The 25,643-nt window shown below is 37.6% G+C and overlaps 1 protein-coding gene across 12 annotated transcripts in view; it reads left to right on the top strand.

Moving 5' to 3' along the window:
• The window catches only part of Rims2 (regulating synaptic membrane exocytosis 2), a 570,072-nt gene that overhangs the window by 458,353 nt on the left and 86,076 nt on the right, over positions 1-25,643 (top strand). For 5 of the 12 annotated variants that reach the window (XM_008851539.2, XM_008851538.2, XM_008851540.3 and 2 more), the window contains one exon: positions 19,940-20,181. The exons of 6 other annotated variants lie outside the window; for them this stretch is intronic. In XM_008851539.2, the coding sequence (XP_008849761.1) occupies positions 19,940-20,181 (242 nt within the window). Of the gene's footprint in view, positions 1-7,316; positions 7,357-19,939; positions 20,182-25,643 lie in introns of those variants that run through there. One more of the 12 variants, XM_008851536.3, reaches the window with a different exon arrangement.

Here is a 25,643-nt window from a genome sequence, read left to right as displayed (position 1 = left end):
GAGATTTTATTAATGGGGATGTATGTCCTGTAATGTAGTGTCATTGTTCTCAATGAAATGGTCTCTTATCCACTTTAAGTCCAATTCACTATCAATTTGTAACCTTTAAAATATTTCTTCTTCTTTAACAAAGTAGGGGAATTGTCTGCCTTAAAGATTTCTTTGAATATGAAATGAAATTTTAAAAGTAAGTGAAATTCAGGCTCATAGATGGCCCAGCAGCTAAGAGCACTTGCTACTCTTACAGAGGACCCAGGTTTTGTTCCCGGCACCCACACCAGGTACCTCATAACCAGCTTTAACTCCAGTTCCAGGGAATCTGATGCCCTGTAGCCTCTACACATAGCTGCACTCAGGTGGTGCACATAAACTCATTCAAGTGTACGTACATACATATACATTTTTAAAGTAAATGAAATTTTTAAAAAAATAGGTGAGATGCTTATCACAGTAGTTAGCAAGGGCCAAGCATTCAGGATGTGTTAGACAATATTAGAAGCTATTGTTCTTGATGTAATGGTATGGTCAAGATATTTTATAAGAACTTGAAAGCATAAAGCACATAGATGCCCTAAGTAAAAAAAAAATTCATTTTTATGTTATTTATTCTTTGTTAATTTCATACATGAATTCAAACTCTCCCTATTCCCCTCCTCAGCAAAGAATGCATTTCTGTACAACTGCTTTGATCTTTGATTTCCTCAGCAATTTTCTAAATAGAAAGAGCCATAGGCTGGCACTTTTCTCAAGAGATGAGTACAAGCTCAATCAAAGAGAAGTGCAGGTTTTCAAGCCAGTTTTCATCAGGCCTACTCTTGAATCTAGTGTTCGTCAGCTTAAAGTTCTAAGTTATCTGAGACTCAGACAAATCTTTTTAAAATTTATCTTGGTCATCTAGAAAAGGTCGTATTATTTCAGTGAGTTATGTAAAAGACAGGTAATTGTTTAATACCAACTGTCTAGACTAACCACTTTTTTCAGGCTAATATTTTCTTTATATTGTATATGCTCGTGGAAATTCTAAAATATAAATCTGAGATTTATTTTAAAACAGGTGCTTTAAAATAGCTGGGGATGTTTATCAGTTGTGGAGTGATTTTCTAGTATGCACAACACATGAGGTTCAGTCTCCAGCACCACAAAAATATAAAGTAAGACCTTGGTCAATTAAGGCTCTACTTGCTTTACATTATGTAGAATCTGTTCAATATTCATAAGACAGGAATAAGGTTGAAGTAAAACCATCCATCCAGCAAACATCTCTTGAGTCTTGACTCAACTTTGCTGACAGCCATGGTTCAGTCCAGAGCTACATAGTATGTCTTCACTGTATGTCATAAAGGATAAATAAATGTGCAATGAATGAGTGAGCAAAATGAAGAATATCGTGTGTCAAGACCTTAGAGCCAGACATATGTTTTCCGGTATGTTTTCTGGTGTACTCTGGTATGTGTGTGCCTGTGACCTTGAAAGGTGCTTAGCCTCTGTGCCCACTTTTCTCATGCATATAGTGTGATAGTAGTAGGTTCCTGACTGGAGTGTGTGAGGCAAGCAAATGAAAACTAATGATGTATTTGCAGCAGTGGTTCATGGTAGGTACTGATAAATACTTGCTAAAATAATAAAGAAATATAAATAAGCTATAAATAAAATAAAATGATAAAACTTATGTCAAGTGCTAACACTTCTAAAATCATATGTTTTAAAATTACTGTGGGACTGGGGAAATAACTCTGTGAGTAAAGTGCTTCCTGTCCTGAGTTTGGATTCTCAGGATCCATACAAAAGCTGAGTGCAGTGGCGTTTACTTGTGACCCCAGCACAGGTGGGACAGAGGGCACAGGAGGATCCCTGGAGCTCTCTGGTCACCCGGTAGAGCCAAAACAGCAAGCCTTGGGTTCAATAAGAGAGACTCTCAAAAGATAAGCTGGAGAGAGGTAGAGGAAGACACCTGATGTCAACTCCTGGTCTCCACACATGCTTTTACAGTTACACACAGATGCATGTACACACATACACCACACACGCAAAATTACGTAAAATAAAGTTACTAGGAATAAACAATAATTTAGTAACTTACCTGTAACAAAATGATACTAGACTGGGCAGAAGCAACATCTCTTACCCATAGACAGACTTTTCTTTTGTATATTGGTGGCTTGATTAAAACTGAAGAGGATGACTGGAGTGAAGAGTAAGGCGCAGGAACTGCCACATTCGGACCACATCTTACCCCATGCAGCTTAAGGTTTTGCAAGCAACAATTTGTAGCATGCAAATTTAAGCAATATTTAGACACTTTAATTTAAAGTGCATGGAATGGGGAGATTTTCCTGGGGGTAATGAGATGACAGTTCGTTGATAGACCTACAGAGCTGCCCACATTCATTATTTTTAGGAGTGGGAGTGCCCTAGCATTAAGTCTGTTCTTCCCTGTTAACATCTGATTCAATAGGGTCACACAGCTAACGTGGGCAAGAATATGAATATTCATTTTGAGGCCAGCAGAGACTATTTAGGAAACTCCTGTGCTGATGAGCTGAATATTTGATCAAACAGTTGCCAATGATATTTCCAAGAATAATGATTTTTTATGTTACTAAAAGCATTACATTCTAAAATACTCATACGATGCTTTTATATTCCACTGTTAGAAGAATTAAGATATAAAAATAATATGTTTTACATAACAGAAATAAGTGATACTGTTTGTTTAACTCCCAGCAGGATTTTATTTCATTAAGACATTTCATTTAGGGGGTTTTGACACTAAATTTAATTTAAATCAATATATTTTTATCTCCTTTAAATTGAGTGGCTAAATATTATGCATTTTTTTAAAGAAGAACGGTATTTTTTATGTATAGAATCATGCATTCAGTAGGCTAAGATATGACCTAAAAAGTTGCTATTCAAAAATATTACTTTAGACTAAATTCAAACACTATTTCTTCCTTATGTTTTACAACCCTGCCATATACTAGACAGTAAACTTGCCACTTTCTAACATTCTAGACTGGTCTGATTGTATGTAGGTACAGAACTGAGACTTAAAGGTAAGATTTTACAACAGAAATCACTGAAAACATTTTCTGGAATCCCGTTGTATACTTCAGTAGTATGCACATTTTTAGAGACATAATTTAAATATAATGTGTGATTTCTGGCAGGCTGAAGGATGAGTTCAAGTGGGAGAGGGCAGGAGGCTTCTTTGTGTTATGACAGTTCTCTATATTATCATAAAAGCAAAAATGAGTTCAAAGTTCCTCATCTGGCAATTGCATGGTCTCTGTGGAGCTGTGGATTATTGTGGAGCAAACAAATGGACAGAAGATTAGCATCAATCCTTAATTTTGTCTTAAATTCTAAGCTACTTGGTGTCTTACCATTCACTTGAAACCATGTTTGGCCTTTGCTTTATATGAGACTATAAGTGGCTTTATAACTGCTGTGTCTTTGTAATTTGCATAGCAGTGACACATATGGTAGATATACAAACAAATATTTGTTAATTAGCTAGGGAGCTTTATTTTCTTTACGGTCACCAAATATTTATTCATTACCTAAATGTTTTAGAAACCTACTAGATCTACCTTGAATATTGTTAATTATCCTTACATTACTAAGAGCTTTCATTTAAGTAATTCTTTTGATCTGCATATGGTTTCCTTATAGTTAAGAAGCAAATGATAAGATGCTGAGGTGTACTGACAAAGTCAACCATTTGTTCCATGAGGAGAGAGAAAACAGTTACAATGGAACTTCTTTCATGGAGATATATACTTTACTCTGAGGGAACTCTCTGAGAAAGCAGCATAACTGGCATCAGAAACTTATGGTGTAGATATTGCATGCATCTGTATTGTCACATTCAAGAAATGATCTGGGTGAACCTGTACTGCTAGCAGTCCTGTTGCATAACTTCAGTTACGCGGATTCCAGTTGCAGTTTGTAACCATTTGGTGGCATCTTTCCATTCTGATATGCCCCAATAAAGTTGACCCTGAATTCTGTGTCTGAGACTTTTGACATAGTAACCAAAACCCTCATATCTCTAGGGATTTCCTACCCCACAGAAAAGGGGTAGAGCACCCACCTTGCACTTGCCTTTTCTCAAAATGGACTGCAGAGCCTTTCTGATGTCCATATGCCCCTCTTAGAAGATAGCAGTTGTAGTCCACTGTTTGCCAATGGAGCAAAGAAGAAAAAGATAACTGATGTCATGTTATATGTTCTAGAAATGTGTATCCTAATTAAATTCGCTTAGCTTTCCAGTAGATAACCAGTCTTCTTGCTAGTTATGCAAATCCTAGACAAGCTTTGCTCAACACATTTCCACATGTGTCCAGATTGCAGTGGTGACTCATTTTTAAGGAAACCTTCATTGCCTATCTTATGTCTGACATCTCAGATGACATTTTTATCCAAGCTGAAGTAACATTTAGCTAAAACTCAGATTACTCCACTTAAATTGTCATTCTCTCCAGGTAAAGGGAGGGAGCACACGGGAAAATCTAAGTTCAGTAGTATCTGGGGAGGAATAATCTATAAAATAAAGACAATTTCCTACTTAGTTATTTTTGTCAGTACAACTGAAGAATAAATTTATTCATATGGATTATGCATAATTTTTAATTTAGTGTCCAAATTATAATTTTTATCAAGTGCCAATCATAACATCTAACATTTAATACATAGCAGATGTCTAATAAATTGAATTTAATTGCCTATTAATTTTATTTATCAGTCATGTACATGTAAAGGTCATTTTGTAATTATTTGTCATTGAAACCCATTTCTTTTCAAATTCAAAATGGCCACAGGTATTGTGATTAGTTGATATGAAATCTGAAGGACTGTTTCTTTGAGACCTTAGAATGTTTTTGTTTACATAAAATAACTATTTCCAATGAATCCAAAAAGTTTACATCTCTCTTCCTAGTGAAGGTTCAATGTCCCCATGTCAATTGCAAACATGCATGATAACTAGAGCTTACATTTTAACTAGTCCAGTATTGTGCTAATTACTGTCATGTGAAAAGTACAGGAAATTCAACTTTTCAGGTACATCAGGTTTTGTGGGTTCACAGCAACTTCCTGCTGTTTTACATACCAGCATAACATGATGTTCAGAAGTGTTTTCTTTTGTCAAATAATTAATTCCAGAAGAAGATAGGAAATCTTAGAGATAATTTTACCTTTTTCTCCTGATCCCAAACTAAAATTATTGAATGTTACCTCAGTTCCTAGACTTTTACTTGAATTCTTCTGAATTTTTCATTTTATATCTTGGGTGAGGAGGGGAGAAATGGAGAAACTTACAAAAAAATGAACACTGGATGCCCAGAACCCAGCTCTGGCAGCTCAGCGTGCCATTCCAGATCCCTTTCGCACCCGCCCACAGTCTTTGTTAACTTTTGTTCACACATCTTTGCCCCACAGTCTCCCCCCAGGCTGGTAAATGCCCACTTTCGCTTTGAGACGCTGGGGCCATCTTTCTCTCCATACCCGCTGCTGAGGCTTCCATTCTAAGATGGTGCCTAGAAGCCCCTCCCTCTGTGGCTAACTCTCTGCAGTCAATTCTCCACAGCAGTCCCCGTGCCTTGGAGGAACCAGACCCCTGGGAAACGCTCCACCCCTTTCCTCTGCTCTTTCAATCTTTCCACCAATCTTCCACTAAGGTCCCTGAGCCTTGGAGGGTGTGACAGATGTAGGGTGATCTCTCTTGTATCATGGCGAGATAGTGACTTCTTGGGCTTCCCCATTATTCGTCTTTAAGCCATGGCCATTATCTATCTCAATGGTGTTTCTTTTATTATAAAGACAAATAGAAGGAAGTAGACACATCTAAACAAACACGAATGCAAATACAAATGCCTGGAAGATATCCTAGTAGGAGTACTATATTCATTAAACAGTATACTTGTACCCACTAGGGCCTGTAGCCTTTCTTGACACAAGGCATTGGCCTGGTCTACAGCACCAGATGTGTGTTCTACCCCACGAGTGGGCCTCATCCAATTAGAAATTTGTCAGTTGTATGTATGTTGGTCGAGCCATCATTGCACTTACAGGCATTGCTTGGCACGTCCATAGTGTGCAGCACATGGGGTCCATTGTTGAGTAGACTCATAGGGGATCCTTTCTTCCCCAACCATCTGCACAGTGCCCTCTGGCACTATGAACATCATCCATCCGGTGGCATGGAATTTGTTTTCCTTAGTCTCAGTTCCATCTCTTCTTTTCCTCCCATGCTCACATCATGCAGTGTCTTCAGCAACATGGCCTTACAGACCTTTTCAGTGTACAACCAACATTAGTGACAATAGCCTTGGTGAATCTGAGGACCTTTAGGATCTCTTTTTGATCAACAGCTCATGGGGGGCGGCAACCTAGGGCAACCCACCCCTGGTACTGTAGATTTTCTTAAGAGTTGTATAGTTTGGGAGTCTCTGTTTTCACCTTACCCAACCATAAAGCTCCCAAGAATCTTACAGCTATAGCTGGCTTTTCTTCCTCAGGAATCTTTCAAATGGATTTCACATCTGTAAAACACTAGAAGGAAGGTTAACATTATATATTAAATCAATCATAGACAAGGTCTCACACAGCATGGAAAGGTTTTATCCATTCATATTAACTGTTTTCTCCATAGATCCTTGTTAGGTACCATAGCATGGGTACAAGGCATTAATTTGGTTAGCTCTTTACCATTTTTAGTTATCCCTTTGGAGTCATTTCGCACTTGGGGGATTTTACATGGAGTTTCTTTGTATTCTTTTATTCTTGATATACCTACAGGTGTTGGCTCCAGTTGCCTGACCCAGCACTGGGCTAAGGAGGCAGGGGGTTTCTTCTGTCCCCGCTTCACTTGTTCATTCCATGAGTCACACAGGCCCTGGGTCTGCCTCCTGACTGTAGCCATATCTGTCATCTTCCCATTGACCACACCAGGTTGCTGACAGAGAACTTGGTGGGGAAAACTGCTTTCACCCCTAGTATAGCCTTTATCAGAAGAGAAATGCATCTTATTTAATCCTTGGGTATTCTTAACCACCCCTGGGACAGTTTTCATCGTTTGAATGTCATTTGTAAACTGTTCTGGTTTTAAAACGTTCCAGAAACACCTTAGTACTGAATTTGGTTTTCTATCATATTTTTCTCTGGGAATTTGGGCTTGACATAAGTTTTGCCACATTAGTCTTTGAGTAATCCAAGCGGACTATTTCTTCTGTCTGGTCTTCTTTTATATCTCTTATAGGGTGTTCTGTTATTCTACAGACATGTTTTTCAAAAGACGGTGCACTCACAGGGATATAAAGATGGAGAGACTAGTCCCTAAAATAAGGATTACAGGTATTTTATTTTGGTATTTTACTCATTTTTAACTTTTCCATCCTTACATCCCTGTGAGCTCACCATCTTATTCTTTTTCCTCAGCATTCAGTCTCTCCAGAGAGTTATCTATCATTATGTTTTCTGCTCCCTTTCTAGCAAAGTCTTCGGTTTGCTTAGCTCCTTAGAAATTGAGGCTTCTCTAGTTTGGTAGCTGTTTTCTACAGTTAGTTGTACCCTCCGATTCACCAGAGTGGTCCTTTTACATACGTATGCCAATCAGCCTCTGCATCTTTTGACTACTCCAACTTTCATGAATCACATTCTTCCCTTGTCTGCTCTAGAATTTACTCCTATTCTGTTTTTCTTATCTGAGAACATGCTTATTTTCCCTCAGCCTTTCCTCTTCTTCTAACTTGTGTCAGAGCTGAGCTGCTTGCTCACATCTTCATTCCTCCCTGCTTATGCTATTAGCTGGCCTGCATTCCATCCTCCTAACTTCATTTGTCCTTTCCTGTTTAAATATTTATTGGCTTCATCTTCCTAGCTCCGGCTATTCCCTTGAGCACTTGATCTGAGAGTACAACTTCCTACTGAACCTCACAGTCAGGAAATCCCATTGATTCCAGGCTTGGTCATTTCCTAAACCGACACTCATTGGGCAAATGCTGTGCTCTCTAAGGACCTTGGTTTCCTCTTTTGTAAAAGCTGTAGAAGGCTTTTGAGTTAAGAAATTATCATTACTGCTCCTTGTACTACACCTTTCATCTGGCCAAGCTACACTATTCATCTTAAAACCATGCCATGTGCTTTCTTGTTTCTGAATTCATAACATTCTCTTTTGTAATTTTTATCTGCATGTCATCATTTTTACCCATGATTCAAAACACATGTTAATAAAACTTTCTTGATCTCTGATTTTCAAGGGTCTAGCAAAAGTTCTTAGTACTGTGTTTTATGTCTCTTTGCTGTAATACAGATAACTTTGTTCTCTAATTGGAATATTTTCAGTCATTTGCGTTCTCAACTACATGATTTTAAATAATGACTATGTCTTCTTCGTTGTTTTTATTCAGTGCCAAGCCACAGCTACCATTTGTTCTGAGTGGAATCTACACAAATTAGAGAAAGACATTCTTGTGGGTAGATTATTAGAAATAAACATTTGTTTTGAACATGTCAAGCAAAAGTTATTTTTATGTGGAGAAAAAAAAAAAGACCAAGGCATTCTTTGTTACCTTCTATTTCAGCTCCTATGTGTGAAGTGTGGAACATAGGCACCAGTTCAGGCCCCACTCCCTCCCTTGGGAATTAACATCAAGGGGGGCATAGTAGATATTAACTAAAGAATAAGTTAATTGGCACCAAGATGTTTACTAGTTTACTATAGTTGAAATTGGCTGAATCAAGAAATGTTTGAAGGCCCGATAATTTGAGGGGAAAAATAGAAATTAGGTCATGTCTCAGGGGATAATAAAGAGTTAGCTGATATCAGGAAAAAAGATGCAGTGCTTATAAGATGCATGTTATAATGAAGACATTTTAAAGTCATAACTTGAGTTTTTAAAAATTTCATACATGAGAGCTATATTTACATCATTTCTACCCTTTTCTCCCCAGCTCTACCCATGTACCCCCACCCAACAAATCCCTCCCAATTTCTGTCCTCTTCTTTGATTATTGTTACACACACACACACACACACACACACACACACGCACACATATAATGTACTGAGGCCCTTTAGTGGTACTTGACTGTACATGTGTTTAGGACTGACCACTTAGTATTAAATATTCTATTGGGGAGTATGTCCCTTGAGAAAATTAATCCTCCCTCAGCATCCCTTGATTACCTGTAGCTCATCTAGAGGTGAGACTTGTGATATTTCCCTGTCCCTGTTGGCATATCTAGTGGTGTCATTATGTAGGGTCTTGTTTAGGCAACTGTATTATGGAGATTTCATGGGTGCAGCTTCCCTATCATGTCCAGAACACACAGTATAACGGTAGGCATTCTGGGACTCTGGATCTTACAATCTTTCTGCCCCCTCTTCCATGATGAGTCTTAGATATAGGGGGAAAGCCTCCAAAAAACATTACAAAACATCTCTATTGGTACAATAGTGGTATTTTTATCTTGGTGTAGTCAACAGCTGTCTAATTTCACTTAAAGCCTACTCAATAGGAGGGAACCCATGTATAGGACTGTAAACATGGTTGGAGAGGTCATAGACCCTAGAGAAGAGCCTACCACTACCACTTTCCTAAACCAATGTAATTTACTGTATTCTAAATACTTATCCGTACAGTCACAGGTAAGTGTAGCTCTCACCACTCATCAAAAGAGCTTCTTTTTGCAACAGATGGAGAATATTGCAAAGTTCCACAACTGGTCAAAATGCAGAGATTAAGTGGCCATGTTGTGCCTAGCCCCAACTGATAGGTTCTACAATGACATCATAACTCTTGTGTAAATTTGTTATTAGTAGTGAATGAAAGCAAGGGACATTTCTGATTGAAATGTGAACATTTTAAACATAATTTGGGGAGGAGACTGTTTAAGTGTGTGTGAGGGGTATGTGTACATGTTTGTGTGCATCTGTTTACATGTGCATGCAGTGCACATCGTATGGAGACCAGAGGTGAATGTCGGATGTCTCCCTCTGTTGCCCTCCACTTTGTTTTTCAAGATAGGGTTTCTCCCTGAGCCTGGAGCTCATCAATTAGGCTAAGCTGGTTGACAAATGAACTCAGGGGATCTGCCTGTCTCCAACTCCCCACCTTCACCACCCCTCCAGAGCTAGGGTTACAGAAGGAGCACCATTCCCAGCATTTTAAGTGGGTCCTCAGGTCCTCAGGCATCACTAACTGAGCCATCTCCCCAGCCCCAACTTTGTTTCTTTTTTAAAATGAAAGAATTCAGCCAAAGATAGTCCAGGAAAATATAAGTGATATAATAAAAGACCATGGAAAAGGTATTATATGAGATTGATCTAAATAAACTGTTAGAAACCATGAGCACTGCCAAGTCCTGTAGTACCAGCTGCTCAGGAGTCCAAGACTACAAGTTCATCCCAGTTCAATAGCTTAGGGTCAGCTGGGCCACATAGTAAGAACCCAGCTCAAAAAGAAAAAAAAGGAAAGGAAAAAAGAAGGAAAATATGAAGAAAGAAGGGGGAGAGGGAAGGAGGGGGGAGGCGGTCATGGGGTATGCAATAGTATGACTGACAGTTTTCATTATTAAATCATAACAAGAGAGGATATCTGTTTTTCAATAATTTGAGGGAGTAGCTATAAATACAAGAGATAATAAGAGATTAGTATAGAGATAGATTTAAGTTTAAATAACTTTTGAATATTTAACTTAAGAATATTCCTAGTTCCTTTAATGATTTAACCTGCATAATCTTAGCAGTTTTAATTTAAAAAATTTATTTTTAGAATTTCATACATGAATGCTGTATTTACATCATTTCTGTCTCTCCTCTTCCCCTGTTAAATTCCTCCTGTGTCCTTCCCCATTCACTCTCAAATTCGTGATGTGTTCTTCTTTAACTGTTATTGTTACTAAACACATACACATGCAAATAAAACTTACTGCTTTTAAGGAAGATAGCCATGATCTTTCCAGAAGGCCCTCTGCTGGTACATTCAGAGACAAAATACTGGGACTGGACCCCAGATCTCTTGGTACAATAACCTACATAATCTGTGTTCTCACGATTTCAGCTCAGCTCTTGGGCAATGTCTGAATAGCCAGTTTAATCAGAGTATTTCAAGACATAATCTATTATAATGCATCCAGGTCTTATCCTGTGATTTCATCTTAGATGGCTTTGTAAATTTATTGAACAGCCAGCCTTGGTCCTGCTTCAGGATATTTGCACTTTGTCTCCTCTGGGCATAGGACATTCTTGCTGCACGTGACATGGCTTCATCATTCAGAATTCACCTGTTATCTGTCCTTCAGGGAAGCCTAATCATGTTTCCCTATCAGGTCTTAAATCACCTTCTCCCTAAACTTTCTAGTCCCTCATTATCATTTTTATCCTATTTTGATTTTTCATCACATATCATAATTTGAAATCAATTATTTACTTATATTCTTGCTCCATGGGAGCATAAATGAAAGTTCCATGGAGACAAGGGTGTTCTCTGCTACACCTCTCATTTGGAAGGCAGAGTGACTGCACAGTAGGTACAAAGAAAATATATTTTAAATGGATAAACAATCGTGGGTCTACTGACATGTCAAAACTTCATACTAAGAAATCTTGTTTTGAAAAATGAGCTCTCGGTAAAATGAAATTTTAGATATCAGCCAGCTGTCAGAAAAGGAATTTTGGAAATTGCAGATCTCTCATGTATTTCTAGTTGATCTCCAGAAAGTAACCATAGAGCTTCCTGACATGAAATCCAAGACTTATAACCCTTAAACAAAGACTCCTTACTGACGACTATAATCAAGGCCGCTGTTTTTGACAAAAAATACTTTGTTACTTACCTAAATTTTATTTCCTGTCTTTGGGCATTAATTCTGTGGCATGCATACATACATACATCCTTGAATATACTGACAATATTATACCAATATATTATAGCATATTAATATAATGTATTTATATGTAGTACATACAATAATATTAAAAATCCTAAACTTCAAATTTCTGTCATCACCAGAAATCCGAAGAATTACTATGAGAAATTCAGTTTTTCTATACTCTTAAGAAAGAGAATTTCTTCATTGTTTACCTTCATTTGGGTTTCTTGATATTAGAGTTGGTTATAGAATTCCAGTTGTAAGCTCTATCCACATTCTCATACAGCCATTTGATTTTGTGTGTTGATACTTGTCAGTAAACTGAGCAAAAGAAACTATATCATACCATTTTGATATCCCATATTGATGATAATTGGTATTCAAAAAAACTTGCTGAATAAATGATTACTACTTTACTAACCTAAATTGTAGACTATAATTTGAGCTAAAGTGAAACAAAGTTATTAAACAAATTAAACAATAAATTTAAAATAACAGTTATAATGTCTACATTTTAGGAAAGGAACAGTATGTGATACAGTGAAGTTTCTTTTTTTAATAAGGAGAACTTTATTCAGGACTAGGATATTTTATTCTTATATTTTTCATGCAAGGAATAAGCCAAAATTCAAGGTATAGCCTTTAAAATGTAAATATCTGCCCAATTACTGCTAAGAAATGTGGTTAAAATTGATTTGGAGGGATGGGAGAGATGGCTCAGTGGTTAAGAGAACTGGCTGTTCTTGCAGAGGACCTGGGTTTGGTTCCCAGCACCCACATGGTGGCTAACAACCATCTAGTTCCAGGGCATCTGATTCTCTCTTCTGACCTCTAGGGGCATTGCACGACATGGGTACACTTACACAGATGCAGGCAATATACTCGTACACATAACTTTTTTTTATTCAGCTTTTAAAATTTCATGCAGTATTTCCCACTCACATCCAGATCCCCTCCCCCATCCATGCCTCCCGCCCCTGGGCCCCCCACTGAACCCTGTGCACTCTGACATACATGCTGAGTCTTATTCATTCAGGTGTTTGTACTCAAATGTCCTTCAGTGTAAATGTGTCCACTTGAGTCTAGTCAGCCCATCCAGTGGTCGTATGTAAATACATACAATTTTAAAAAATAAATAAAATATTTTTAAACTATTGAGTTGTAGAGGCTGGGGAGATGGCTCAATGGGTGAAGTGATTTATTGCAAGCATAAGGACCTGAGTTTGGATTCCTAGCAGACACATAAAAGCTGAGCACAATGGCTTGCACATGTAATCCTAGTGCTAGGATGCAGAAACAGGAGGGTCCCAGAGGCTTGCCCAGCTTATCAGTCTAGCCAAAGCAGTGATCCACAGATTCAGTTAGAGACCCTGTCTCAAAAAATAAGATGAAGAGCAATAGAGGAAGACACCCAACACCCACCTGACATTAACCTCTGACCTCCACATGTGCACATGAGTATTCATACCCTCTGAATAATCCTCCCACACACATATATGTGCACATACACATGTAAGAATGAGTTATAATGTTAGCTTTTGGCATTTGATCTCCAGGACCATGACAGTGAGAAGGAAAACAAAATAAGCTTTCCAAGTTGTGGTGGTTTGAATGAAAATGTCCCCTCATAGACTCCAAGCATTCGGACATTTTGTCCCCAGATGGTGGCGCTGTTTTGGGAGGTCTTAGAAGGTGTGTCTATCTTGGAGGAAGTGTGTCACTGGGAGTGGGCTTAGAGAGTTCTTAAGCCTTGCCAGATCTCCAGCGTTCTCTTGCTTCCTGTGCCTGCATGATGATGTGAGAGCTTAGCTTCTGCTGCTCCTGCTCCAGCCACCTCCAGCCACTACGTCTCCCTGCCATAGTGGACTGTAATTCCCCTGGAACCGTAAGCTCAAATAAAGTCTTCCATGTACAGTATTGCTTTGGTCAGTGTTTCTATCACAGCAACAGAGAAGTGACTAACACACAAGGTGAAGAATGTGTGGGGCACAGTCAGTCACACTTCCAGCCTCTTTTCTTTCTGTGTGTCTCTTTTCTGTCTGTGCTTCCATATCCCACCATACTGGCTGCTAGGGCCTCTGTACATCTTCCCATCAGATTCTGAACCATACCGTCTTTTATAAATTATTTCCTAAGTTCCTTCCCAGCTTTGAACATGATGAAGTATTTGCTTAGATATGAAAACACATTTACGGTGTTTCTTGAGTGACTATGTTTTCACAAATTGTAATTTTTAAGGACTAAGCCACTTCGTTGTATCTTTCAAACATCAATTGATACTTTTGACCCAGGAGTTTATAAATTTCATTTAATTCACTCATATATGTTAATATGCTATGTATGTCTTTGGATAATATTTATAAATATTTCCTGAGAAAGAAACATGTTACTTTTCTCCCAATTATTGATGATACTAAAGTTTAATTTTGAGTTTTTTCAAAATGTGTCTTCTCAATAACTATACTTTTGTCATAAAATCAATCATTAGCATTGCCTTACTTTAATAACATAAAATACGCAGAGATTATCTTTTTCTAAAGCCCAAAATTAGAAATGTAGAAACTCTGCTGCTTTTTGGAACTGTGAGCATCCAATACCAATCATATAGTGACATAATAACCCAGTAGGCGTAGCTAGAAAGCCAGTCTTTTTAGTCCATGGAATGAACAACATGAATTATTTTACCTAAGTAAAGAAAATATGATGTTGGGCCTTCTTGCTCTCTTCTTTTGCCTCTTTTATTTTATTTTTTTTTGTTTTTCTTGGTCTTTTTGCTGATTCTTTTTATGTTTATTCTGGGAAAACCAAAATGTAAAAACAATAAGCATTTTACAAAAACATAGCTAGAAAAAAAATAAGGCTATATATACTAGCCATATCCTTCCAGAGATTTTGCCATATATGTTTATATTTTCCCCTAAAACATAATGATTTTGAATAAATAATTTTATTTTTGTTTATATTCTCTTTAAGCCCCCCCCCTTTTTTCTTTGCAGCTAACTGGTTCCTCATCTCATGAATCCAGTCTTCCCAAAGTGTCTAGTTTAGCCAGAAGCATGCCCTAGTTTCATTTCCAACTGCTATGATAAAATCTCCTAAAAAAGCAACTTAGAGGAGAAAAGGTTTATTTTTGCCCACGGTTCCAGGTTACAGTCCATCACTGCAGGGAAATCAAAGTGTCAGAAACTAGAAGCAGCTAGTTATAGCAAGTCAAGAGCAGAGAGAGCATGAACTAATGAGTACTTTTACTCAGCTAACATTCATTTTTTTGTTGAAAATTGCCATTTAATGATGTTTAGCACCATATATTAATTATACATAATGAGTTTCATTATGACCTTTCATACATGTACATAATGTATTTAATCATATTCTCCCCATTACCCTGTCTTCAGATTCCAGTTTCTTACTACCTTCTCTTTGTCAGCTTTAGGCTCTAACAAATATCTAAGCAGCATGCATGTGTTCCCAGAGGCTCTGAAAGTCAGTCCTAGTCCTGGGTCTGTTTGGGGAAGTAGGTGAAGGCATCCATGGCTCTCAACCTGAGGCCATACATTGTACCAGTCACTCATGGGTCCTCTGGGTTCCAGAGTGAACCAATATTAGAGCGATAGAAGGATGGGAGGGGCTGAATATCTAGAAGGGAACAATATTACATTTCAAATGTCTGTAGTGTTGTTCAGAGCTTATGCACAGGCTGCCAATATATATGCTCTGCTTTGGTGATAAATTAGTTATTTTCACTCTGCTTATCAGTGAAGCCACTTTATGATTGAACTTGTCAGTGCTGTGCCTCTCCCTGGGTTGACTTGCTCTGTTCCCACTTTTCTTCCTCCCTCACCTCGCCTTACTTAGGTTCTGACCTAATCATGACCTTCTTAGTGTGGGTTTTTGTGCCAGCTTATTTATTTATATATTATTTATTTATTATTTATTTTTATTGAGCTTTTCTAACATTCATTTATAAAGTTCAGGACACAAACTCAGTGAATAGTACCGCTTACTTTATGGTGTGTCTTCCCAAATATATTACTGTAATCAAGACAATCCCCCACAGATTATGTTGCTTACAGACCAACATAATCTAGAACAATTCCTTATTACTACTGTCTTCCCAGTTGATTCTGCATGTGTCAGCTTGACAACACTAACCATCACGAAGTCTTCTGTAATTTTTGTGAATTTGTTTCTATTGTATTTGTGTCACTAGGAAGCGTCCAGTGTTTGAATATACCTGCATCCTCTAGTAGTGGGGTGAATCTGTATTTGATATGTGCCAACAAAAAGAAGCTACAAATATTTGCTTCCATCAACAAGTATTTATTTATATATACTTTCAAAAGCTCATTCTTTATTGATAAACATATTTAAACTAGACATTAATATAATTTTCCCATTTGTTTTTAATCTTTGTTTTCATTAATTTTTTGTAAATTATTTTTGCAATAAATATAATTATAGCTAAATCTGTACACATTATTGAGATTTCTCTCAGCATAAATCTTAAAAGTAGAATTGCTAGGTTAATTGTTAGCCATTTTTAAAAACAAATACTTGGTACATGTTACCAATCTGTCTTCAGAAACCTACAACTGAGCAGTCGTACATGCCTGTAATCTCAGTACTTAGAAGACAGAGAGAATTGCCCACAAGTCTAAGGCCAGCTTGGTCTAAATAGTGAGCTGTAGGTGAAGACAGGACTACATAAAAAGGCACTGTCTTGGGGCTGGAGAGATGGCTCAGCAATTAAGAGCACTGACTGCTCTTGCAGAGGACCCGGGTTCGATTCCCAGTACCCACATGGCAGCTATGAATCGTCCTTAACTCCAGTTCCAGGGGAATCTGAAGACCTTTTCTGACCTCCGTGGTATTGCATGACACAGGTGCACTCACATAATTGCATGCAGGCAATACACTCATACACATAAAATCAAAAAAACAAGGGGGCTGGAGAGATGGCTCAGTGGTTAAGAACACTGGTTGGTCTTGCAGAAGACCTGGGGTCGAATCCCAGCACCCACATGGCAGCTAACAACTGTCTGTAACTCCAGTCTCAGGGGATCTGACTTCTTCTTCTGACCAATGTGGGCATTGCACAACACCAGTACACTTACTTATATGCAGGCAGTACATGCATAGACATAAAATAAAAATAATAAATAAAATATTTTTAAAAAGCACTGTTTTGAAACAAGCAAGCAAACAAAAATACAAAGACATGAACAAATTTCTAAAATGCAAATTAAACTGTCACTGAGACCCCCCCACACACAAGCAGAGTTGAAATTTATTATATTTCAGACCCTTACCAACATTATCCTCTAAAGTTTTCAGTATATAAAGTTTGCTTTCCTAACCCCATTGAGCATTCCAAAAGATCACCCATGTTTTAACAATTGTTTGACACAAACTTTTTCATAAGTTCAGAGTCCCAAAACTAAAAACTTTGGTTGATTACTTTTAATTATACCTGATGTTTAGAGAGGAAAGAATGGGAACCTACCCTACCTTTCCCTCCTCAGAATATCAGTGGAATGTAACTGGCCATAAACTCACCTTTGGTGACTGCTAAGTTTCAAGAAGATAGAAAGTGTATTCATTTCATAAAAGTTTTAACTTACTTCCTTTATAGATAATCAAAGTTAGGTTCAAGAAAGGTGTGTGTCTGTATAACTATATCGACATCAAAATATTTATGTTTACAAATTGTTTTATCAGTTCTAATTAGCATTATTCCTGATTTTGATTATGACCTTTATATCCAATTATGAAAATTAAAGTAGTAATAATAATAAAGATTCAGTCAGAAACATCAGTTATGTCTTTGATGTTCTTTGGAGACAACAGATGAGATGGTTCCTTGGATAGTATCTATTTTCAGTGCGCATTCCAACAGAACTGTAGTATAGGGAGTCTTACTGTGGGATATGTTTTTATATTTAAAGCCATACCTCAACAAAACTTTGGCCTCTCTGAGATTATTTCTCGGATGGTAGCATACTACAAAAATCATATGTTCAGCTTTTGCATTTATTTACCCCAAATGGAATAAGTGCTCTCTGGGGAGCAAAGTATTTCACAAATAAAGGGAACCTTAAAGATATTCCTCTTCAGCATGCTTTTAGTGAGTGCTAAAGGATGATGATAGTGATGCTGATAGCAGTGAGAGGAAAAACAGGTCTTGTGGCTCTTACTATGTGTCAGTGCCTTGCATATGTTTTCTCGGTCAGTAAATGAGGATCTACATTGCAGAAAATCAAAAAAGGGTTCTGCCAAGATCACATGGTTAGTCAACAAAGCCAAAGATTAAATCCTGTTTTCCTGACTTGGTACACTCTGCTTTCTACAGTGCAATGTGTGCTAAAACCATCTAGACATTTTAACCCAAAAGGTTCTTCAACTTATACTTACAAGTAACATTTTTATTGATAGTGCTAAATATGTATGTAACACATATTGATGGACTTTTACTTCATCAGTTCTCCATATTTCCTCATAATTATAATTTCTGTTTATTGGGTTTTTGCCTTACACGTTCTTTAAAATATTCTTATTTTGCAAATAATAAAGCAAGGGCTCAAAGTAGGGATGAATAATTCACCAATTAAGTCAGTGAAGTCTGGCACAGCTGAGATTCAAGACCCTGTCTCTCTCCCAAACCATTTTACTCTGCTTATTAAAGAATAACAAAATCAAACAACTTTGAAAATTATTACTGTGGATAATATAAAAATGCAAACAGTATTTTCTCTCTATCCTGTGTCTTATTAAAATTAATATGAGAAATAAAACAGTTCAATGTACTCAACTGGACCTTTACCCTTTTAAATACTTAGAGAAAATGCTCTGATATTTTTGTCTCTTTACTTTTTATTTCTTTTCTATTACTCATGGTTTAAGGACATATCAATGCCAAATTAAAGCACAAATTATGAATTTGTAATACTGTCAAAAACTGATGAACCGGTCTGCAGGTTCCTCATTCGGCTGTGCCTCCAAGCACTCCCCAGTACCTAGAAGAACTCAGGGCTCTCTCTTCAGTTGCTCCCTTGGCATTGTTAGTCTTGCAGTAGAAGCTCATCTCTCTCATGCTTCACTGATCCATCAATTGCTTTCTGACCACGTTGCCTAAAAATCTGATCTTTTTTCTTTCAAGTGAATATAAGAGAGAAGTCTTTATTTTTGAAAATCAGGTTGAAACCAGTAACTATGAAATTATGTAAAATGGGGGCTGGAGAGATGGTTCAGTGGTTAGGAACACTGACTGTTCTTGTAAAATACCCAGGTTCAAATCCCAGCACCCACATGGCAGCTGACAACTGCCCATAACTCCAGTTCCAGGGGATCTGACAACCTCTTCTGTCCTCCCTGGGCATTGCATGACACGGGTGCACTTACCTACATTCAGGTATAACACTCATACACATAAAATAAAAAATAATAATGAGAAAGTATTTAAAAACTTAAGTAAAGTGAAATAACTTATTTTTTATTAAAAGCTAATAAAAATATCAAACCCTATTAGAATAATTTAACTATTATTAAATAAACTTTAATGGGTTTTTCATAAAATGAGAAATTTTAAAGGAGTCACTAAGCAAATGGTCATAATTTTTACCTTTTTTTTTGGTAAAATGTGTCTAATTTCATCTTTAAAGGCAGTAGTATCCTGATTTAAGAAGATGCTTTGAATGCTTCCTTCTCGTGCTTATTGCCTCCCTAAAAACACATTCGTGCAGCCTTGCAGCAACCCCAGCCTCTTGAAGGAGCAGACTGATTTCTCATGCATATTTTCCTCCCTGGCTGTGCAAGTTCCTTAAAAGTAGAAATAAAATTCTAATTTTTTTTTTGGTATAGTTACATTTTGGTTGGCCCTGAGCAGTAGATAAAATACAATCAAGGAGACCATGGCATTTGAAAACTCTTTAATCCTAAAAGTACATTCATTCCATAGATGATAAAACTTGGTTGTTAATATTCCCGATGTTCCATCTAAAATACCTTTTCTGTCTTTTCCTTTTTTTACTCTCATCCTCACTTTTAATGATCCATCGGCTGACAGTGTATTTACATCCAAAATGCAAAGCAGACAGATGGGCATGTCAGGGAAGAACATGACCAAAAGCACCAGCATCAGTGGAGACATGTGCTCTCTGGAGAAGAACGATGGCAGCCAGTCGGACACTGCTGTGGGCGCCTTGGGCACCAGCGGCAAGAAGCGGCGCTCCAGCATTGGGGCCAAAATGGTAGCTATTGTTGGTCTCTCCCGGAAAAGTCGCAGTGCGTCTCAGCTCAGCCAAACCGGTAGGAGTTTTTATGTTGCTTTCAACTTCGTAGTTGAGCTGTCATTACAATTCGTATTCTTTTCGTGCCGATTTTATTGCAGTGATGTGTGGCCGGCGACATAGTCCCGAGGGAGAGGAGCGCCTTAAACTAGTTCACTTTTTTTCTTCTTTTTTTGGTCTTATAAAAAGACTTTTTTTTTTTTTTTTGCAGTGATCAAACAGCTTGTTTCAAAGTGAACCTTGACCACCGTAGTTGAAATGGGTATGTTTTTTCTCAGGGAGGTCCTGGACTACCTGAGTGTTAGCTGCTGGTCCTTTGTAAGACAACTGTAATCCGCCAGTCGTTTGATTTCCCTTAGGTTCCTCGCAGTGGATTGATTTCCATTCCCAGCAATTTCCACTGGAGATGACATCTCACATTGTGTGTTTATTGCTGACAACCTAACTGCCTTTTCAGTTTGTAAGCAGCATTTACCAGTAGTATCAGTTTTCTCGCTGTCTTTATTTCCTTGGTAAAAAACTTCAAGCACCAGTATTCTTCACCCACTGGAATGGAAGGATTTTCTGCTGACAGCAAAGAGATTCCAGGCCTTGCTACTTTAAAATTCGGTTTCTAAATCACATCTGCAAAAATAAATTATATGCAGCACTCCTACTCAGAAAAACCACTGTTAGCAATTAAGAAATTTGTGAGTCAAAGCACTGTTGTTTTTTCAAATGGATGTTGCTAATTAAACATTAAAAGCCTGGGTTATTTAAAATAATAGTATATCTTCTACTTAACAAACAAAAGCAAGTAATATGGTGTTTCTTTAATAGGAAAATAAATTATAGGCAACTGGATTAAATATTTCTGTTTGAATGCAAGGGGTTTTATGCACAGAAATCAGGATGTAAATCTACAACACAAATAATTTTAAGGTTTTATTAATTTTTGAACATACTTACTTTGGGTTTTACAACCCATACTTTGATTATGAAAATTAGGACTTATATAATACCATATTGAAGTTATTATTTGTTAATATTAATTTCTGGTTTTAAGTCAAGTGCTTTGGCATGGGTTTTGAGGTAATTTTTTGTTTGGTGTTTTAAAATGTTATTTCTCATTGCTTTACAGAAAAACAAGTTTAAGTTACAGACACATAGGTCATTTTTAAGTGGTTTCTAAAGCTTCTAATGCACATAATTTAATGTCGTATTGATATAACTGATGTTGGTGTTTTTATTGAGAGGTCTTTTTCTAATTCTCAAATAAGTAAAGCTCTATGGAAGTTTCCTATTTATAATTTACAAACATCTGTAAACCTAAAATCACCTTACAAATAGTGTATAAGGGCTGGAGAGATGACTCACTGGTTAAGAGCACTAACTGCTCTTGCAGAGAACCCAGGTTCAATTCCCAGCACCCACATGGTAGCTAACAATCGTCCATAACTCCAGTTCCAAGGGGGATCCAACGCCTTCTTCTGACCTCTGCAGGCATTGCATGACACAGGTGTACTTACACACATGCAGGCAATAGACTCACACACACAAAAAAAAAGTAAAATATTTTTAAAAAATAGTGTATGAATTTGCGGGGGGCTGGAGAGATGGCTCACTGGTTAAGAACACTGGTTGTTCTTGCAGAAGACCCAGGTTTGAATCTCAGCACCCATATGGCAGCTAACAGCTGTCCATAACTCCAGTTTCAGGGGATCTGACAACTTCTTCTCTCCTCCACAGGCATTGCACATCATGGGTGCACTTACCTACATGAAGGCAATATACTCATACACATAAAATAAAAATAATAAATAAAAATATTTTTTAAATAGTGTATGAAATTTTAAAAAATTAGAACTTGCCGGGCGTGGTGGCACATGCCTTTAATCCCAGCACTTGGGAGGCAGAGGCAGGGGGCTCTCTGTGAGGTCAAGGGCCGCCTGGTCTACATAGTGAGTTCCAGGACAGCTGGGGCTACAGGGAGATCCTGTCTCAAAAGACCAAAAAAAAAAAAAAAATTAGAACTTAATGCACATGAAGAAAACTACAAATTGATGAGGAACAATGGTGCAGAAAGGCTGGTCTGTGGCCACAGAGCCAAATTATACAGAAGCAGAAGTCCTAGTGCACTACAGAACTGCACTCAGGAGGTGAAGGATCTCTGTGGGGTCTAGGCCAGCCTGGTCTACACAGCGAGTTTGATAACTGTTTACAGATATGTTTAACTCTGTTGAAACATTACATAATGTGTACATGTTTTGAAACATCATGTGGTATGCAATATGTACAATTTTTATGTTTTTATGTCAGTTGAAAATGAATTTATTTTTAATTTAAAATTAAAAAGTATGACTACAATTTAGATGATATCTGGTGTTAAGCTAGATAATTAATAGCTCAAGTTGCCTAAAACATACTCAGGGACAAATATTCAAACATATTGCTTCAGGGGACTATCAATGATAAAACTAGGATTGTTTGGAAGGTGCACTGCAAGCTCAGAGGAATGTTATTCCAACCCAGAGTTCTAGGAGTTCGTCCCTGGAGACAGCAGCCCCTGAGCAACAGAATAATCTCAGTTACTAGAATGACTGTAAACTAGCCAAAGGTGCTCCAGATAGAAACCATAATGGGCACGATCTAAAGATGTGAGGTGTACAGGAACAATAAGCAGCTATGTGTGATTTTAACAGAAAGTGCTGAACTGAGTGACTAGAGATGAGGCTGGCCGGTAAGTCAGCACCAAGCTGTGGAGATTCCTTTTGGAATGAAGTGAAAATGAAAATGGAGAAGAGTAATAGATAAAGTTTTGAAGAGCACAATTAGTACTCAGTCGCTGACTCCCAGATGGATATGAAGAGATGAAAAGGAGAGGATTCCAAGCTGTTCCCTGATTCTTTACTTGCATCCCTGAGCCGGTAATAGTGTCATTAATAGATAGGGTATGCATAAGAGGAACAGGCTGGGGAAGAACAAAGAGGAAGAACTCTGATTTGAATACCTTGAATTTATATTGTCTGAGAAAATCTCCAAGTGAAAATATCTAAAATATGTTTATTTAACTAAGCACTTCCAAAGCAAATGACATAAATCAGAAGTCAGAAAGTTTAGACAACACGTAAAACTGAGACAATGACTGGAATTGTCCAAGAAGAACATCACAGGTAAAAGAGCAGTAAACTGTGAAGCAGAATTGGATCAGGGAAGACGGCCCAGGAATGAGACTGAAAGGATGAATGAATGAATGAAGAAAGTTAGAAAGAAAATGAAAAAAAGGATCAGAGTCTCGAGGAGGGCTGTGTCACAGGAGAATGAGACTGAAAGGATGAATGGATGGACAAAGAAAGTTAGAAAGAAAATGAAAAAAGGATCAGAGTCTCGAGGAGGGCTGTGTCACAGGACTGAGAGTGTAGAAGAACCCAAGAAGAGAACGGGCTGAATTTCCCAGTGACCAGTATCATGTTTTTTACACTTCTTGCATAAGTAACGCAGATATATTTCTTTTGAAGTATTTTTATTACAAAATTATAGGTCTTTTGAGCACACACTGAGGTTCTGTGAGAATACTGCCATGGTTTGTGTGTATGAGTAATTGCAGATTTTTTATCTTCAAAAATGTGATGCTGGTGAATTTAAAAACTTTTTGTTGTTCCTTTTTATATAGCCCTTCCTATATATTACAGAGCAGAAAACAAGGCCGCTTTGTCTTTGTCTTCATTCAGTATTCAAGGACACCATATTGTTAACATTTTAATCATTTCTAAATTTATACTTATTCTTACCTACAAACAGTAATTTTGACAACAGAATGCAAATTCTTTCATTTTTATGCCCTTGTTTGACTATAGAATAGTTAGCAGAAGTTGTTCTACGTTTACTGCACTCTAAATTTTCAATGAGCTAGCACTCTCTCTCTCTCTCTCTCTCTCTCTCTCTCTCTCTCACACACACACACACACACACATAATAGGTCCTCCTCCAAATTTCTTGTCCTCTTTTTTTTTCTAATAATCAATTGAGTCTAATATGTGGCTGCCCAATATGTTCATGCAGTATGTTCATGGATATAGGGGCATCCACTGGAGCATGGGCAGCTTATCAGTAGCCACAGTCCCCAAGTAAAATGACTGTCTTTCACCTCAGTAGCCATCAACCTCCGATAGCTTGTCAGCAACGGGTAGGGTCTCATGAGCCTCTTCTCATCCATGCTGGAATTTTTACTGGCTTGGTCTTGTGCAGGTCCTGTACAGGTAAACACACTGCCTGTAAGTTCACAAATACACCTCCTCTTCCACAATATATGTTCCCTGAACCTAGATGTGTGTGTGGAGGGGGGATGGGTATAATATAGAGGTCTCTTTTAGGGCTGAGCACTAGTAATAATTTAGACTCAGCACTTTAACCAGCTATAAGTCTCCCTTAACCACTGTCTGCTGAAAAAAGATGCTTCTCTAACCAAGGTCGAAAGCAACACAATCTATCATTATAAATACAAATATTTAGAAGGCAGTTTGACATCATGAGCATTTAGCAAAACAATAGTACATTCCTCTCTAGGGTCTTTGACCTCCCCAGCCATGAGATGTTGACCAGATTTACAAAATGAGGCATTAATTCCCTCCAGTGGAGCAGGCTTCAAGTCCAATCAGAAAAGTTACATAACAGTCATGCATTATTGCACCAATGAGCACATCTTTCCTGGTAGGTCAGCACTGTAGCTTGCAGGGGCCAGTGCTTAGATCATTGATGCCTCTCCTCCCCCAACAACTTGCATAATACTTTCTGGCACAATGAAAGCTAGCCAGTAGAGAGGAAGTTTCCCAGTCAGTTCCAAATTGATTTCTGTATGTCCTGCTACCAAGGTGTCAGTAATAAAGTCTTACCATCAAGTTCTAATGGGCTGCCACGACCAAAGGTCTGTTGTTTGGGGTGCCTCAGGGACTTCCTTAACCAATAACTGATATGGAGGTATCCCATGCCTGATCTTTTGAAAACTTCATTGTCAACTCATGCAAGGTACTTCCATTCAAAAAATTTTTTTCATTATATTTTTTAGTTAATTTACAAAATAATAGTTTTCTATAAGGCTTTGTCATGTATCTTTAGTTTTGGTTAACCCACTTCCACAACCTCCTCTTCACCTCCTGTACTCCCATGCCCGCTTAAACCTTTATCCTCCAGTATCTTCCCTTTTCCTTCATACCATATGTTCTATTATCCCTTCTCCTTCAATGAGGTTTTTAAATGTATATGTATATATTTTATGTGAGGCCTTCATGATTTACTTATTAAAAATGCAACCACAAACTTCAATAATATTTAAACCTGGATTTAGAGATGTCATTCTTCATTTTCCTGTTGTTAGTCTAGACTAACACTATCCAACAGAATTACTCTATATTCTTCATGAATCACTATGATTACATTGCAACATGTAGCTAATGAGCTCTTAAAAAGTGCATCTTATAATTAACTGGATTTTATATTTTTTAA

The sequence above is a fragment of the Nannospalax galili genome, unplaced genomic scaffold (genome assembly GCF_000622305.1).
Source record: "Nannospalax galili isolate Female #2095 unplaced genomic scaffold, S.galili_v1.0 scaffold284, whole genome shotgun sequence".
In the NCBI taxonomy this organism is placed as follows: domain Eukaryota; kingdom Metazoa; phylum Chordata; class Mammalia; order Rodentia; family Spalacidae; genus Nannospalax; species Nannospalax galili.
Note: the sequence above shows the minus strand (reverse complement) of the source record. Positions and strands in the feature narration are given on the sequence as shown.